General features: G+C 41.3%; 1 protein-coding gene across 1 annotated transcript; it reads right to left on the bottom strand.

Annotated features, from left to right (window-relative positions):
• Positions 1–11,667: 11,667 nt before the first annotated feature.
• On the bottom strand, positions 11,668–13,790 carry LOC147482585 (uncharacterized). Its single transcript, XM_086579351.1, has 5 exons — positions 13,413–13,790; positions 13,230–13,320; positions 13,054–13,152; positions 11,911–12,020; positions 11,668–11,830 (listed from the first exon to the last, which is right to left on the bottom strand). Exons 1-5 carry the CDS (start codon positions 13,658–13,660, stop codon positions 11,668–11,670), a joined length of 711 nt encoding a protein of 236 aa, XP_086435477.1. The 5' UTR covers positions 13,661–13,790.
• Between the last annotated feature and the right edge of the window lie 435 nt (positions 13,791–14,225).

The raw sequence follows: 14,225 nt of genomic DNA on the forward strand, positions 1-14,225 counted from the left end.
GGATGCATCAATGGGGTACAATCAGGTCGCGATGTATGGGCCAGACCAAGATAAATCCACCTTTGTGGTAGAAGGTGGCACCTAATGTTACACCAGGATGCCCTTCGGCCTGAAAAATGCGGGTGCTACCTTTCAGCGGTTGGGAGGAAAGATGTTCGAAGGCAAGATTCGAAGGGGGATCGAGATATACATTGACGACATGGTGGAAAAGGAACACTTAGAAGGTCTCCATGAGACTTTTGGCATACTGCGCAAGCATAAGCTGAAACTCAATCCCGAGAAATGCACATTTGGGGTAACTTCAGGAAAGTTTCTGGGCTACATAGTCACCCACCGCAGAATAGAGGCAAATCCAGAATAGATTCGATCGTTGATTGAGATGCCATCTCCGCAAAATGTGAAGGAAATACAAAGATTGGCTGGTAGGGTCACGGCACTTAACAGATTCATTTCCAAGTCTTCGGACAAATGCCGCCCTCTATATTGTTTGCTGAGGAAAACTCCTGATTTCCATTGGTCCGCGGAGTGTGAAGGAGCCTTCCAGGAGTTGAAAGATTACTTAGGGAAGGCACCATTGTTATCACGACCGGAACAAGGCAAGAAGTTGCATTTATATATGGGAGTTAGAGAGTACGCAATAAGTTCAGTTTTGGTGAGAGTGATCGACAAGATAGAAAAGCCAGTTTACTTTCAAAGTAAAACCCTACTGGATGTAGAGACCTGGTACAGTAGGATTGAGAGGTATGCTTTGGCTTTGATATTTTCAACCCTTAAGTTGAAGCCTTACTTCGAAGCTCATTCTATGGTGGTAGTGACGAATTTGCCTCTCAAACAGGTGTTGAGGGCCGAGAAGTCAAGTAGGATGCTGAAGTGGGCGGTATTACTAAGTTCTTATGAGATTACATACCAGATCAGGACGGCTGAAAAGGCGCAAGCCATGGCGGAGTTTCTGGCCGAATTCCGAGTAGAGGATCCCACTTGGGGAGAGGAAATGGTAATGGAATCTGAGGGGGAGTTCGGTCGCGACCCTTTAGATCCTTAGGATTTGCGCAATGGGTGAAGAGTTTTCACGGATGGTTCTGCTACGGATACCGGGAATGGGATTGGGGTCGTGTTAGTAACTCCTGAGAACAATTGCCTTGAGCTATCAATGAAACTGGGGTTTGCGGCTTCAAATAACGAATCTGAATATGAAGCTGTGATAGTTGGATTAGACTTGGCCAAAGATCTGGGGGTGAGTGAGTTATCTGTGTTCTCAGATTCCAATTTGGTAGTTTGTCAGGTGAATGGAGGGTTTGCAGCTCGCTGCCCCCGGATGGTGAGATACCTAGAAGTCTTACAGCGAAGGGCAAGCAAGTTCGACAAAATAAGGTTTACCCACCTAGGCCGCGGAGAGAATAGACATGCCGATGCTTTGGCTTATGTAGCGGCGGTTCTTCCTGGATCAGAGGGTCGGTCTATTGAGGTTAGAGTGTTGAGCAAGCCAAGTACATCAGATGAGGCTGGAGTTTGGCTCACCACCGAGTGGGATCAGGGTTGGATGGAACCGATAAAGGCTTTCTTGAGGGGAGTAGAGATAGAGAATAAACAGAGAGGCGAAGAATGGAACAACGGAGTCGAGGTACACCATTGCTGGAGGGTGACCTATCTGGGGAGAAATTTCAACGCCCATTACTAAGATGTATAGGGCTTGGCAGGTCTTGAGGAGTTTTGGCAGAGGTTCATGAAGGCGATTGCGAGAGTCATTCCGCAAGGCGAACAACTACCCACAGATTGATATCACAGGGGTATTTTTGGCCTCATATGAAGAGAGACGCTACAGAGTATGCCAAGAAATGTGAGAAATGCCAAAGGTTTGCACCGTTCATACATTCTCTAGCTGAGCCCTTGCACAATGTGTTTAGCCCTTGGCCATTCTCCATGTGGGGGCTGGATATTGTTGGGTCTCTGCCAATGGCAAGCGAAAAAAGGAGGTTTATGTTGGCTGCTACGGATTATTTTACCAAATGGGTGGAGGGTGTGGCTCTGCAACAGGTTAAGGAAGAGAATGTGAAGAAATTCTTATAGGAGAATATCATCTGCAGGTTCGGGCTGCCCCATACAATCATCGCGGATAATGGAACTCAGTTTACTGGAGGAAAAGTGCGAGAGTTTCTTCAGGCATTTAGGGTGAAGCAGGGGTTCTCATCCCCCTATAATCCTGAGGGAAATGGTCAAGCTGAGGTGTCGAACAAAATTATAATGGATAACTTAAAGAGAAAATTGGAGGATCGTAAAGGTGCGTGGGGACGAAGTTCAATCACGTGTTATGGGCTTATCGCGACCACACCGCTGGACGCCTACTAAGGAATCACCATTCGCAATGGCATATGGAGTAGAAGCAGTCATCCCGGTGGAGATGATAGAGAAAACGACAAGAACCAAAGCTGTGGAATTGGGAATAAATGAGAGGATCTTGGCCACCGAAGTTGAATCTCATAGAGGAAAAAGAGAAATAAGCGCGATAATGATTTGGAGGAATATCACCGAAAGTTGCAGAGACAATATGATAAGCTAATGAAGCCGCGGACTTTCGGGTGGGGGATTTGGTACTGCGACGTGTTACACTGGCCACTAAAAAAGAGAATAATGGTAAATTGGGTCCCAACTGGGAGGGACCCTATGTCGTGACAGAGAAGGGTACTTTGGGAACTTACAGGCTAAAGACTTCTGCAGGAGAAATGATAGAGAAACCATGGAATATCAGAATGTTGAAAAAATTCCATAGCGGATGCGATCCATAGCTAGTAATTTTATTTTAATTATTTGAATTATAAGGTTTGGCTTAATAAAACGAATAATTAGAATTTTTGAATGATCTGATTTAAAGTTAATTGGTTGGTGAGCTTATAATTGCGAAATATTGTCTTTTATTATAATTTAAGGTTTCCTAATAAAATGACATTTGTATTATTTTTTCATGAATAAAATTGTAAAATAAAAATAAAAACGTTATATAATTATATATCAAAATTTTAAATGTAAAATATATAGCCCAATCAATTTTAAAGAAATATATTCGGACTATTATCAATTTTAAAACACGGGATATCGTATTTTTACCGTTAGCGTTTTATTGAACCTAATATTTAAAAGTATTATTGTTGAAAATTTGAATCTTAGGCTTAATAATTGAAATTTAAACTTTTGCCATCCAAATTTACTAGCTATGAGGCAGTCTCTAGTTAGTTTTATTTCTATTTGTAGCGGAGTAAAAATAGAATTGCTAATGAATAAAGTTATGTGAGAGAACCTGAAATATTGTCTTTTGGTTATTTTAGTTCCTTGAATAGAAGGAGTGTGTTGATTCCCCAAACAAATAAGATATTGAATGAAGAACAACAACCGGGGGCAAATTTAAGTCCAATAGGCAACATAGCCAATCAAATTTAGAAGCCCCAACAGGCTTCCGGCCGATTAAAGAAGATAGCGGGGGGGGAGGGAGATCCCTTCGCGGACTTTAAGTCTAAATCAACATGGGGGCAAATTTAGTTGCCCCAACAGCTTCACTGCCTCAAAACCAAGGGAGGGGGGAAGAGCCCTTTGTGGACTTTAAGTCCAAATCAATGGGGGCAAATTGAGCTGCCCTAACAGCTTCCACAAACCCGATCAAAGACAGCTGGGGGGAGATCCCTTCGCCGGACTTTAAGTCCAAATCAACATGGGGGGCAAATTTAGTTGCCCCAAACAGCTTCACAACCGAATCAAAGGCAATGGGGAAGAGCCCTTCGAGGACTTTAAGTCCAAATCAACATGGGGGCAAATTGAGCTGCCCTTCACAGCCGATTAAAGACAGCGGGGGGGAAGAGCCCTTCGCGGACTATATGTATGAATCAACATAGGGTCAAATTGAGCTGGCCCCACAGGTTTCACAGCCAACTAAAAATTATTTACAAAGAGATAATATAAGCACCAATGAAGAGATCCCACTTTTGTAAAGAGAGTAAAATAAAGTCAGATGGGTGCATATGAATCAAGAATATGATTTCACAAAATGAGTGGAGGTGATAACAAAAGACACACTACATTTGACTGAATACCTGCTGGGCATGCCCAGAAAAATAGGCAAATTACATATTGCAAAATATATTGTTAGAGAGTGAACATCAGAATCACAAAGGTACAAAAATATATTTCAAACAAGCTACTGCGGCCCTTCAACCCCCCCTGCTGGGAAGAAATCTCGGCCCCTCCCACCGCGGTGTTCGAATCAGCATCCACATCAATGGGGGAGGTGACCGCGCTGGAAGTACCAGTAGGAAGCACAGCTGTAGTAGCCTCAGGGTCAGCAATAGAGGGTGAGGCAGTTTGAGCATCGCCGGGGCTAGAGGCTGAGCGGGCAAGCAACGCGACCGGATGACGCAGCAAGCTCTGCGAGTTGGCTCTTCAATTCACGAGCAATTTTCTTCTCAGCTAGGTCTCGAAATCGATCAACCGCATCGTTCACAGCTTTGTCCACCGCGGCCTGAGTGGCAAGCTTCTCCACCTCCCTTTGGCTCTCCATTTTGGAGGTGACCCCAGCGACGTAGTCGCGGTGCTTGTCCTCTGCTTGTTGGAGAGCTTTTTGGGCCTTCAGGGCAACGATCCGAAGATCATTGCGGTCCTTCTCCAACTGGGCATGCTTGGCTTTCCACTCGTTGGGGCCATTGATCTCTTCTTTTGCGACTTCCAGAGAGTCCAAAGTGTTGGTCAGCCCACGCACCACATAGCCGATGTCCAGACTCAGCTGAGGAGGTATTCGTAAAAAAAAAAAAATTAAAAAAAAAAATTGAATACTTTTTCCCAGCCAGTATAAATGGATGTTCGGTGAGAGGAGAAGGACCCGAGTCATCAGATACTTGGTCGGGGAGATGAGAGCTGAAAAAAAAAGCAAATGAAGATTGTCAAGGGCGAAGTCAGCAGATATTTACATCGCGGGTGCCATATCTCCACAGGGCCGGGTGAAGGAGGGACTGCCGAAGACTGTTCTTTTCCAGGGCAGCGGGATGTAACTGTGGGCCGCGGTATTTGGGTTGGTGGCTCTGATGGAGGTGGAGGAGCAGTACGGACTTTTTTGGCTGGCGGGCTCTTGGTCGCGGCTTCAGTGGGCTAATTACCTTCGGAGTCGTTGTCCCAGAGTTTGAGTTTGCTAGAAGCCATGTCCGCGGCGGGAGTGGATGAAGAGGGATGGGTAAAATCGTCTTCCCAATCCGCTAACGCAGAGTAGGAAGAGGGGGCGGTATCTGTAGGGGTAGGGCGGGATTGCGCGTCGGCTCGTTGGGCGGCGGCCTTAGAGTGGGAGATCTTGGTTGTATAGCCGAAGGATCGGTGAGCTGGGCGTCTTCTTTTGGCAGAAGGAGAGGGTTTGAGTTTGCGCTCTTTGGGTGGCAGCAAGCGGTAGAGGGGACCTTGGTATTTCCCTATATTTTTAAGAGAGGGGTCAAGCAAAAGAGGGTTGTCTTTGTCGGGGTCTATGCCGAGGACCTCGCACTGGTTACTCCCTAGATTTCGGAGTTCTTGAAAAATTGCAGAGGAGATGCCGGCGTAGAATTGAGAACGAGAGTCTAGTTTCCAACTTGGGCCATAGAAAGAAGACACATTAGAAAGAAGGATATGCAAGAGATCAGGGGACCAAAGTGTTTTACTTACCACTGGTAAGGAAATTGAGATGCCTTAGAGAAACTTCTAAAGGGAGGTCTGCGGAAATAAAACTTCCAGACACATACAAGGGATAATGGTGCCACACCTTGTCTGAAGTTGTAAGGCGGAGAACAAAAGACTTCTTCCGCGGACGTGTACAAAAAGAGTGGTACCCTACGCTTCCGAATTTAGTGCTATTTTTCAAATAAAAATGAGCGATTATGTCGCGGAGTTGGATTTTAGGGGTGTGGGTTTCGTTGTAATGGTTAGCGGCGTACATCACTCGCCAAAAGTTGCCTATGCCTTGACAAGGCGGAATATTAAAATGGTTGCATACCTCGATATCGAGAAGAGTTAAGGGGAAGCGCAAGCCGGCCGCTATCTAGCCAACAGTCGAGACAAGATATCCTGGCCGCAGTGTTACCAAGTGTGGAAAATGTGTAACGCCAGTCACGTGCTCTAGTAACACATCATCTGGGATGCCATATGCAGTTTTAACTGCTTCTAAATTAGGGCAGCGGTAGTATGATGGAGGGGGAGGAAGAGAAGCCTTCCTCCCAGAGGTAGATGGTATAGCGGCTGGACTGGAAGAGTGAGACGTCGGAGAGTCCGCCCTATCCCGCGGTAGAGTGGCTAGATCTGGATGGAGAAGACGGATCCATCGGATGCGGTGGCGGAGGAATCCGCCGAATCAGATCCCGACATGTCCCAATGGACACTAAGAGGGGACAGGTGAAGAATGGGGGAAGAACACAAGTTATGAGAGAGAAAAGAATGCGGAAACAATATTGAAATTGGAGTATAGCTATAAACGAAGGGGAGTGAGAGGGTGGAGGACAAACCTGAGATGCAATAGCAGCCAAGGAGGTGGAGGGACCAACAGACGCAAACGGAGCAGGAGAAAACTTGAGAAAGAGGAACAGCGGGTAGAAGTTGAAGAGGTGGGGAAGAGGAAAAATGAAAAATGAAAATGAAAAGGGAATTGGGGTTTATGGGTGTTGAGGAAAATGAAGGGTTTGGGCGGGATTTGAAAAGAAGGGGCAAAAGCGTAATTGCAAAGAGAGGGACCAGGGGAAATGGGACACGTGGGCCTCGAGAATCGAGATATCTGATTTTGTACGGCGCATGCGCCGTTCTCACGCGACAGTAATGATGGAACACGTGTCATTCAACAGATGGAACATCTTAAAATAATGGAGATAAACCATGCTTTGAGATCGTTAGGTCTCAGCCCCATCGGTTGTCCAGGACTACCAATAGGACCGAGAGAGGGCATCTGTAGGGTCAAATTCGTGACATGTGACATCTTTGATGGCGAAGAGTCCGTATACAGAATAGTGAAGAAAAGACCGGGTGCAGCGGATCTGAGTCGCGGCACCATACCCGCCGAGAACTGCGGGGAATGGCAGGGTGGAGAGGGCGAGTCGAGTAATGAAGATACTACAGGGTGCATCGGATAGGAGCTGCGGAACCCTAACTGCCGAGAACTGCGGTGTATGTTGTGGGACAGGTGGCAAGCTGATGCACGTAGAATCGGGATGGATGGACGAACGAGAGAGAGCGGTTAGAAAAAAGAACAGTATAATGACAAAGAGAGAGAGGGGAGAAAATAAAGGAAAAGACGAGAGAAGAGTAAGACAAGGAGACTAGTAATTTCTTAGAGTGTAATTCTTGTAGCAAGAAATGGGGCTCAACCCCTTGGTTTTAATCTGGTTGAGTATAAACCCCTTCCTATCGGCCCATACCACATAACATCCCTATTTATCAGCCCATACCACATAACCTCCCTGTTTTCCAATAACAGGGAAAATCTAGTCCAATTTCTATTTTCAATTTTATTTTATTACCAATTTTACCCTTTTTACATATTCATCCCTTCATCATAATTTCGACCAAGAAAAACACTGATTCATCTTTTCGACCAGGAAGAACACCGATTCATCTGAAGACACTGAAGACGAAAGAAGGTTAGACGCTGAAGAGATTCACCTCTTTTCTATCTTCTTTGCGATTTTTATTCGGTCACCTGTTTCATATTCATCACTAAACATAACCATTTCACTGATCAAAACTATTTCGTACAATGTCACTATATTTACAGTGAATTCCCTTCTTATCCCTTATGGGTTTGATTTAATGGCATCAGAAACCAGACCTCCATTAGGACTAAATATTACTAGAGTATTAATGGATGCTAAGAATTTCAACGTAGCGGCATCTATGTTAACGCATCGGATGTACAGATGATTTCAAAAAAGAAGGAGGTCTTTGGAATAACAATGTTTGTTCCAACTGACTCAGCATTTGGTGATTTACCAACAACAGAAAGATTTCAATCCATGTGTTACATTCTTATTACCTATTAGGTTCATTAGAGTCAATTGTTAATCCAGTGCAACCAACATTAGCAACTGAAGTTATGGGTGTTGGTAGATTTACTTTAAACATTAGTAGAATTTAAAAGTTAAATTGCTGAAAATATTGTTTCATTGGTGATATTGACTATGTAAAAATACATTTACATATGTTCATCAATTTGATTTTGTTGTTTTTTGCAAATGTAGACATGGATGGGACTACTCTTTTTGCTATTATGTACGAGATGCAAATTATGAGTGTCCGTGTCGGGACTAATGGTATGATTGCTGATTTAAAGCGCACGATTTCTGAAACGTGGCCAAACCTTACTCCAATCGTCTATAGAACTCGTCTTTTGTAAAGGGATTCAAAGCGTATTGTGATAGATACTCGATTTCGGAGCTTCAATCCCTTGTTTGTTTCAATTTGGTTAAAGGTTTTGATACATTTTTATAACAATACGTCCAAGAGGATTTTTGCTTTGTGTGACGCTTAGTTCTAGTTCCAAAGTCTCTTGGGGCTTCTTCTTGTACTTCTAGTTCTTCTATGTCTTCGCTACATATGATGAAAATTATGTTAATGTCGCTTCTTTGCCTATTTTGGTGGTGTGGGACAAAGATTTCCGGGTGGTCTTCGCTAATTTTCGTGTTGAGCTTTTACGCCATTGTCTTGTTAATCATTCTGAGTTCTTATTAAGAAGAATGATCCGGATAGAGTCACGGCCGAGTGTTATTTGAAGAGGCTGAAACCGGTGTCTATGGAGAGTTCACGATCCAAGAAGTATAAAATGCCGAAGTTCTTTGAAATAAAGACAATGGAAGCAAAACACACATGTGGAGCTGGATTTGCTGACGTTAACAATCCCCCAGTGAATAGTAAACTTGTAAAGAGTATTGTGTTAGATATGGTGAGAGACAAGCCTTTGATTAAGCCAGGTGAAATCATTGACCATTTTCTGAGGGTATATGGTGTGAACTTGAATTATTACTTTGCGCATACCGGCATAGATCTTGCATTGAAGGAGATACATGGGGACCATGCTTTATCTTATCATCAGTTACATTGGTATGTTGGAAAGCTCGAAAAGAAACCAATTAGTGGAGTCATGTTGTTTTGGAAAAGGAATCAACAACGGGGAAAGTTCAAGAGATTATTTGTTGCATTTGGTGCTTGTATTCACGGCTTTAACCGCATCTATGCTTTGTTTGGATGGAACTTTCGTGAAAACAAAATACAAGGGGTGTGTCTTGTCACCACCGCCAAAAATGCAAATAGGGGTATGTTTTTTGAGTTTGTGACTTTTCACATATTAAAGTTCATAGTAGTTTGTAAAACTGAACAAGCATAAACTATGAAAATTTACGTTTACATAGTAGTTTAGCCTATGCATTTTAATATTTACATAATAATTTAGCCTATGAAAATTTATTTTTATATATAAGAGTTAAGTTTTAATAATGAGTATGGTATGCAAAACTAAATCAGTAATTGATGTTTATTTGTGTTCCAGGTATTTTTCCAGTAGCTATGGCGGTTGTACTTTCTGAAACTGATGATAATTGGGATTGGTTCTTGGAGCAACTTAAGTTGGTGGTCTCCAAAGATCGTGAGGGCTAACTTTTATATCCGGATTTGAAACCATGGTCTACTCGGGTGGGTGTCCCTCGCTTTTCCCCGATTCCCATCATGGTTATTGTTTGTGGCACCTTAAAAATAATCTCAATTCAGCTATGCCCAGCAACCATTGCTTCCGCTTGCATACCTTGGATCTCTTTTCAGACCTTGCCTATGTTGGGACGCATTATGAGTTTGAGAAAGTGATGGCTGATTTTCGAGATGTTTGCGGCAATCAAGTTTAAAAACATTTTTGTCCACCATAGGTTATGAGCATTGGTGTAATGCTTATTTTCAAGGAAATAGATATGGCGATATGTGTTCCAATATTGCGGAAAGCTTCAACTCTTGGATCCTACTAGAACGGCACTTGCCTATCACTGCAATGGTGGACAAGATCCGTGGGAAAATTATGAAAATGATGTCTGATCGGCGGGAGTTAGCTAGGAGTTGGACTACTATCTTATGTCCATCTATGGAAACTTTATTGGCTGAGAGGATCGAGGTGGGGAGAAGTTGGGTGGTTCTCAAGTCAAGGGAGGGTATTTTTAAGGTGCGTGCTACTCATACTCACTTGGTTGACTTGAATAGAAATCAACGCTCTTGTAATTGGTGGAGAATCGAAGGATTCCCTTTGTGCAAGACGCATTGCGCTCCATTTTGGCTGATGGATTGAATGTGTATACCTACTGTGATAACTTCTTCTATTCTCAGACATTCCGCGATAGTTATTCAAGAGCTATAGTACCTGTGGAGAACAGTAAAATGCCTGCTAAGATACCAAGTGTGCCTGATTTACTGCCTCCGGATCTGAAAAAGAAGATGGGGAGACCAGACAAGAAACGAAAGCACAGCACGGGTGCTACAAGAGGTAGGAAGAAGAACAAGGGCCCTTGCTATGGCCACCGCAACCCAAGAGTGGGCTCCACTCCTATAACATGCTCTTCACCGGTTCAATTATCTATTCTTTGATGTTGCTCATATATGAAAAACAAGATGTCGATAAACTTGCTTTTTTTTTTTTTATGTTGGATTTTATAGTTTGATGTTGGATTTTATAGTTTGATGATGTTGGATTTTATAGTTTTATGTTGGATTTTATAGTTTTTTTTGTGTTGATGTTGCTCATTATATATGTAAATATATATTTACATAGTAACTTGACCTATGCAAACTTAAATTTACATAGTACCTTTTAGGAATGAAATTAGCCTGACACCTGACAGAATATATGTAAATGTATTTTTACATAGTCATTATATATATTTACATAGTCACTAAAGCTTTGCTATCCAATTTATTAGTCCATTTGTTGGTGTGAAACAATAACGGATTCAATAGCATTCGAGCTTTTCAATATCCACCAGACCAAGTATATTATCTTGAAATAGAGAACTTCATATCAATTCCACTTCACAGATTTGGTGTTAGATTGGACTAATGTAATTACGGGACTGGGGGTAGGGGAGTATTGTAATAGGAGTTATTCCTTTGTTATGTTGTTTTGTTTCTTTGCAGTGATACAAGTGTGGTACTTACTATTAAAAAAAAAAAAAACTGAGAGCTTCAGTTATCTTTTATTGTGTTACGAATGTTACTCATAGAGTGTCAGTTCTCAATTAATCTATCTTAAGAAAAACTCTGACAGAGACACTGTTCATGCTTGTGTGGGTCGTATGATGTAACGAATTGCAAAACAACCAAAGGCAAACATCAATGTTAGACTGTTAGTGTAACACCATATATATTGTAGAGCTTTCAGCTATGACTACAAAACCATATATGGAAACTCTATAACCTAAGCTTGAATGACGTGAACTCGTGCATTTTTGCAATCACAACATTCAAATTTTAAGTGTCGACATCTTTAGCATATTCAAAACTGCACACATACAAAAAAGTATAATCCATGAAAGGCTGAATTGTTTGAATGGTTCCAAAAAAGTACAACTCCAACACTCCCGAGTTAGAATGGTTCCAATGTTTTACCACAAATAAACACAACATAATCAACTAAAAATACGGAAAATCAGCTCTTCATTTCTTGCATTCTTCTTTTGGATCCCATTTTTCTTGTTGGCTTGATATAATCTCATATGCCAGGTCAACCCTCAATTGTCTCGCATCTTCTACCGTTATATCTTCCATAGTTTTTCCACATATTAAATTAACATAATGATCTAATAATCCACAATCTGAACTGAAAATGCCAAAAAAGAAGTTTCAAATAAGAGATAAGAGATTAAAAAGACATTTAAGTTCGAGAAGTTAAGTTCTTACGATGCTCCTTGTTGTGGGCATGCTCCAACTTTGATATTTTTCATCAAATCCACATCTGCCAATCTTAGCTCCTGACGCCTACATCTAATAGATTCCACCACCTTCTCTTGCTGCATTAAATTGAACAAAAAATTACCAAAACTATGTAAATGTATATATATATATATATATATATATATATGCCAATCTATATTTACATAGTAACTGACCTATGTAAACTTAAATTTACATAGCACTACAAAAAAGATCTTCTAACGGAATGTATTTCTTATTCTCATAGTTTTTTGGCCTTAAAGAGTCATAGTGCGTCCATTCCCAATTCAGAGTATCAACATGAAGCAAAGTCCAGTGATAACCGTCTTTGTACTTTCTCAACTTGGGACTATTTATGATGAAAAACAGATGGGCGACCTTGCTGTCCAACTGTTTTAGGACATCCGTGACATAGAGCCTCATGCCTTGTTTTTCGTTGATCTCTTAAAGCCTACAATAAATAAGAATGCATCACTAAACAATAATGTTTTAACATTTTACACTTTTACTATGCACTCACGAAATTTGTGTTATAATTGTGTTGGGCTAAAAGTTATATTACTATGCAAACTTACAAATGCGGACTAAAACTACTATGCAAATATAAGAATGCAGAAAACCACTGCACTACATCTTGAGATTTTGTGAATTTAGTCGCAAATATATGAATGCAGACTAAACCACGCACTACACATTCAACTTTAAGACTACAACTACTCAAAGAAATATAAGAATGCAGAGTAAACCACGGACTACATCTTTAGAGATTTTGTGAATTTAGTCGCAAATATATGAATGCAGGACTAACCACGGACTACACATTCAACTTTAAGACTACAACTACTCAAAGCAAATATAAGAATGCAGAGTAGCCACGACATACATCTTTAGAGATTTTGTGAATTTAGTCCGCAAATATAAGAATGAGACTAACCACGCACTACACATTCAACTTTAAGACTACAACTACTCAAAGAAATATAAGAATGCAGAGTAACCACGGACTACATCTTTAGAGATTTTGTGAATTTAGTGCGCAAATATAAGAATGTAGACTAACCACGACTACACATTCAACTTCAAGAATTAAATTACATGGAAGATGCTTACCCATGCAAATGATGAGAAATATAGACACTTTGGTGGAGAATTTCCAATTAGCTTCACCACTTCCTTGGGGAGGTGGAAGAACACGTACCAATCAATAATCTACCATAAACAGTAAGAAAAATAAGTAAATTGCAAGTTTTTTCATTTCAAAAGATTTGAGTAATAAAAAGATTTACCTTATCACTGATGAAGAAGTTCAACATCATGTGGTTCAATTGTTCTCCCTGTATTTTCAAATGCGTTTGGATGTCCATCCACACAATTGTACTGCAACATACACGATCAAAAAATTTAGTGCAACTACATAGATGATAAGAAAACAGAAAAGCTTACATATACTTCGGAAAAATAAATTTTACTTCTGGTTTGCTTTTTTGAAGAAGCTTTCCACCAACGACATCTTCTCTTTATCAAGTAGCCTCCACAATTTGTTTGAATGTGGTTTAGACATAGGTCTTCCTCTTTTTAGTGGTGGAGTCTCGAAATCATCTACATCAATCACCGGTTCAGTAACTTTAGTCTTCCTTTTTCGCTTCTTAATATCTTCAAACTCATATATCGTTGATGTTTTCTTTATCCTCTCCCTTTTCTTAACTTTCTTAAACATCGAGTTAGGTTCTCCCTCACCTTTTTCCTCCTATCCATCTGATTCTTTTTTCTCAACCTCCTCTCCATCTGACTCTTTTTTCTCCTCCTCCTCTCCATCAGATTCTTTTTTCTCCTCCTCCTCTCCATTTGATTCTTTTTTCTCCTCCTCCTCTCTATCTGACTTGGACTCTTCCTCTTCATCCGCCTCTCCTTCCTCATCCACTTCATTTGACTTCGGACTCTACCCTCTTCATCGCCTCTCCTCTTCCTCATCCACTTCATTTGACTCGGACTCTACCTCTTCATCGCCTCTCCTTTCTCATCCACTTCACCTATCTCACCTTTCTCCTCCTCCTCATCTGCCTCTCCACTTTCCTCCTCATCCGATCGGAATCTCCACTTTCCTTCTCCACATTCAACCGCTTTCGATCTTTATGTTTTTTCAAGTGAGTGTTTTCAGCCTTCAACTGAGCATTCTCTTTTTTCAAGTCTTCATTCTCTTTTCTCAAGCAATCTAGTTCACTTGGAGCGAAACATGGCTTATTAATCTTGTTTCTTCCTCGCCGGTTTCAAATTTATCATCA

Source organism: Coptis chinensis, chromosome 8, assembly GCF_015680905.1.
Source record: "Coptis chinensis isolate HL-2020 chromosome 8, ASM1568090v1, whole genome shotgun sequence".
NCBI lineage: Eukaryota > Viridiplantae > Streptophyta > Magnoliopsida > Ranunculales > Ranunculaceae > Coptis > Coptis chinensis.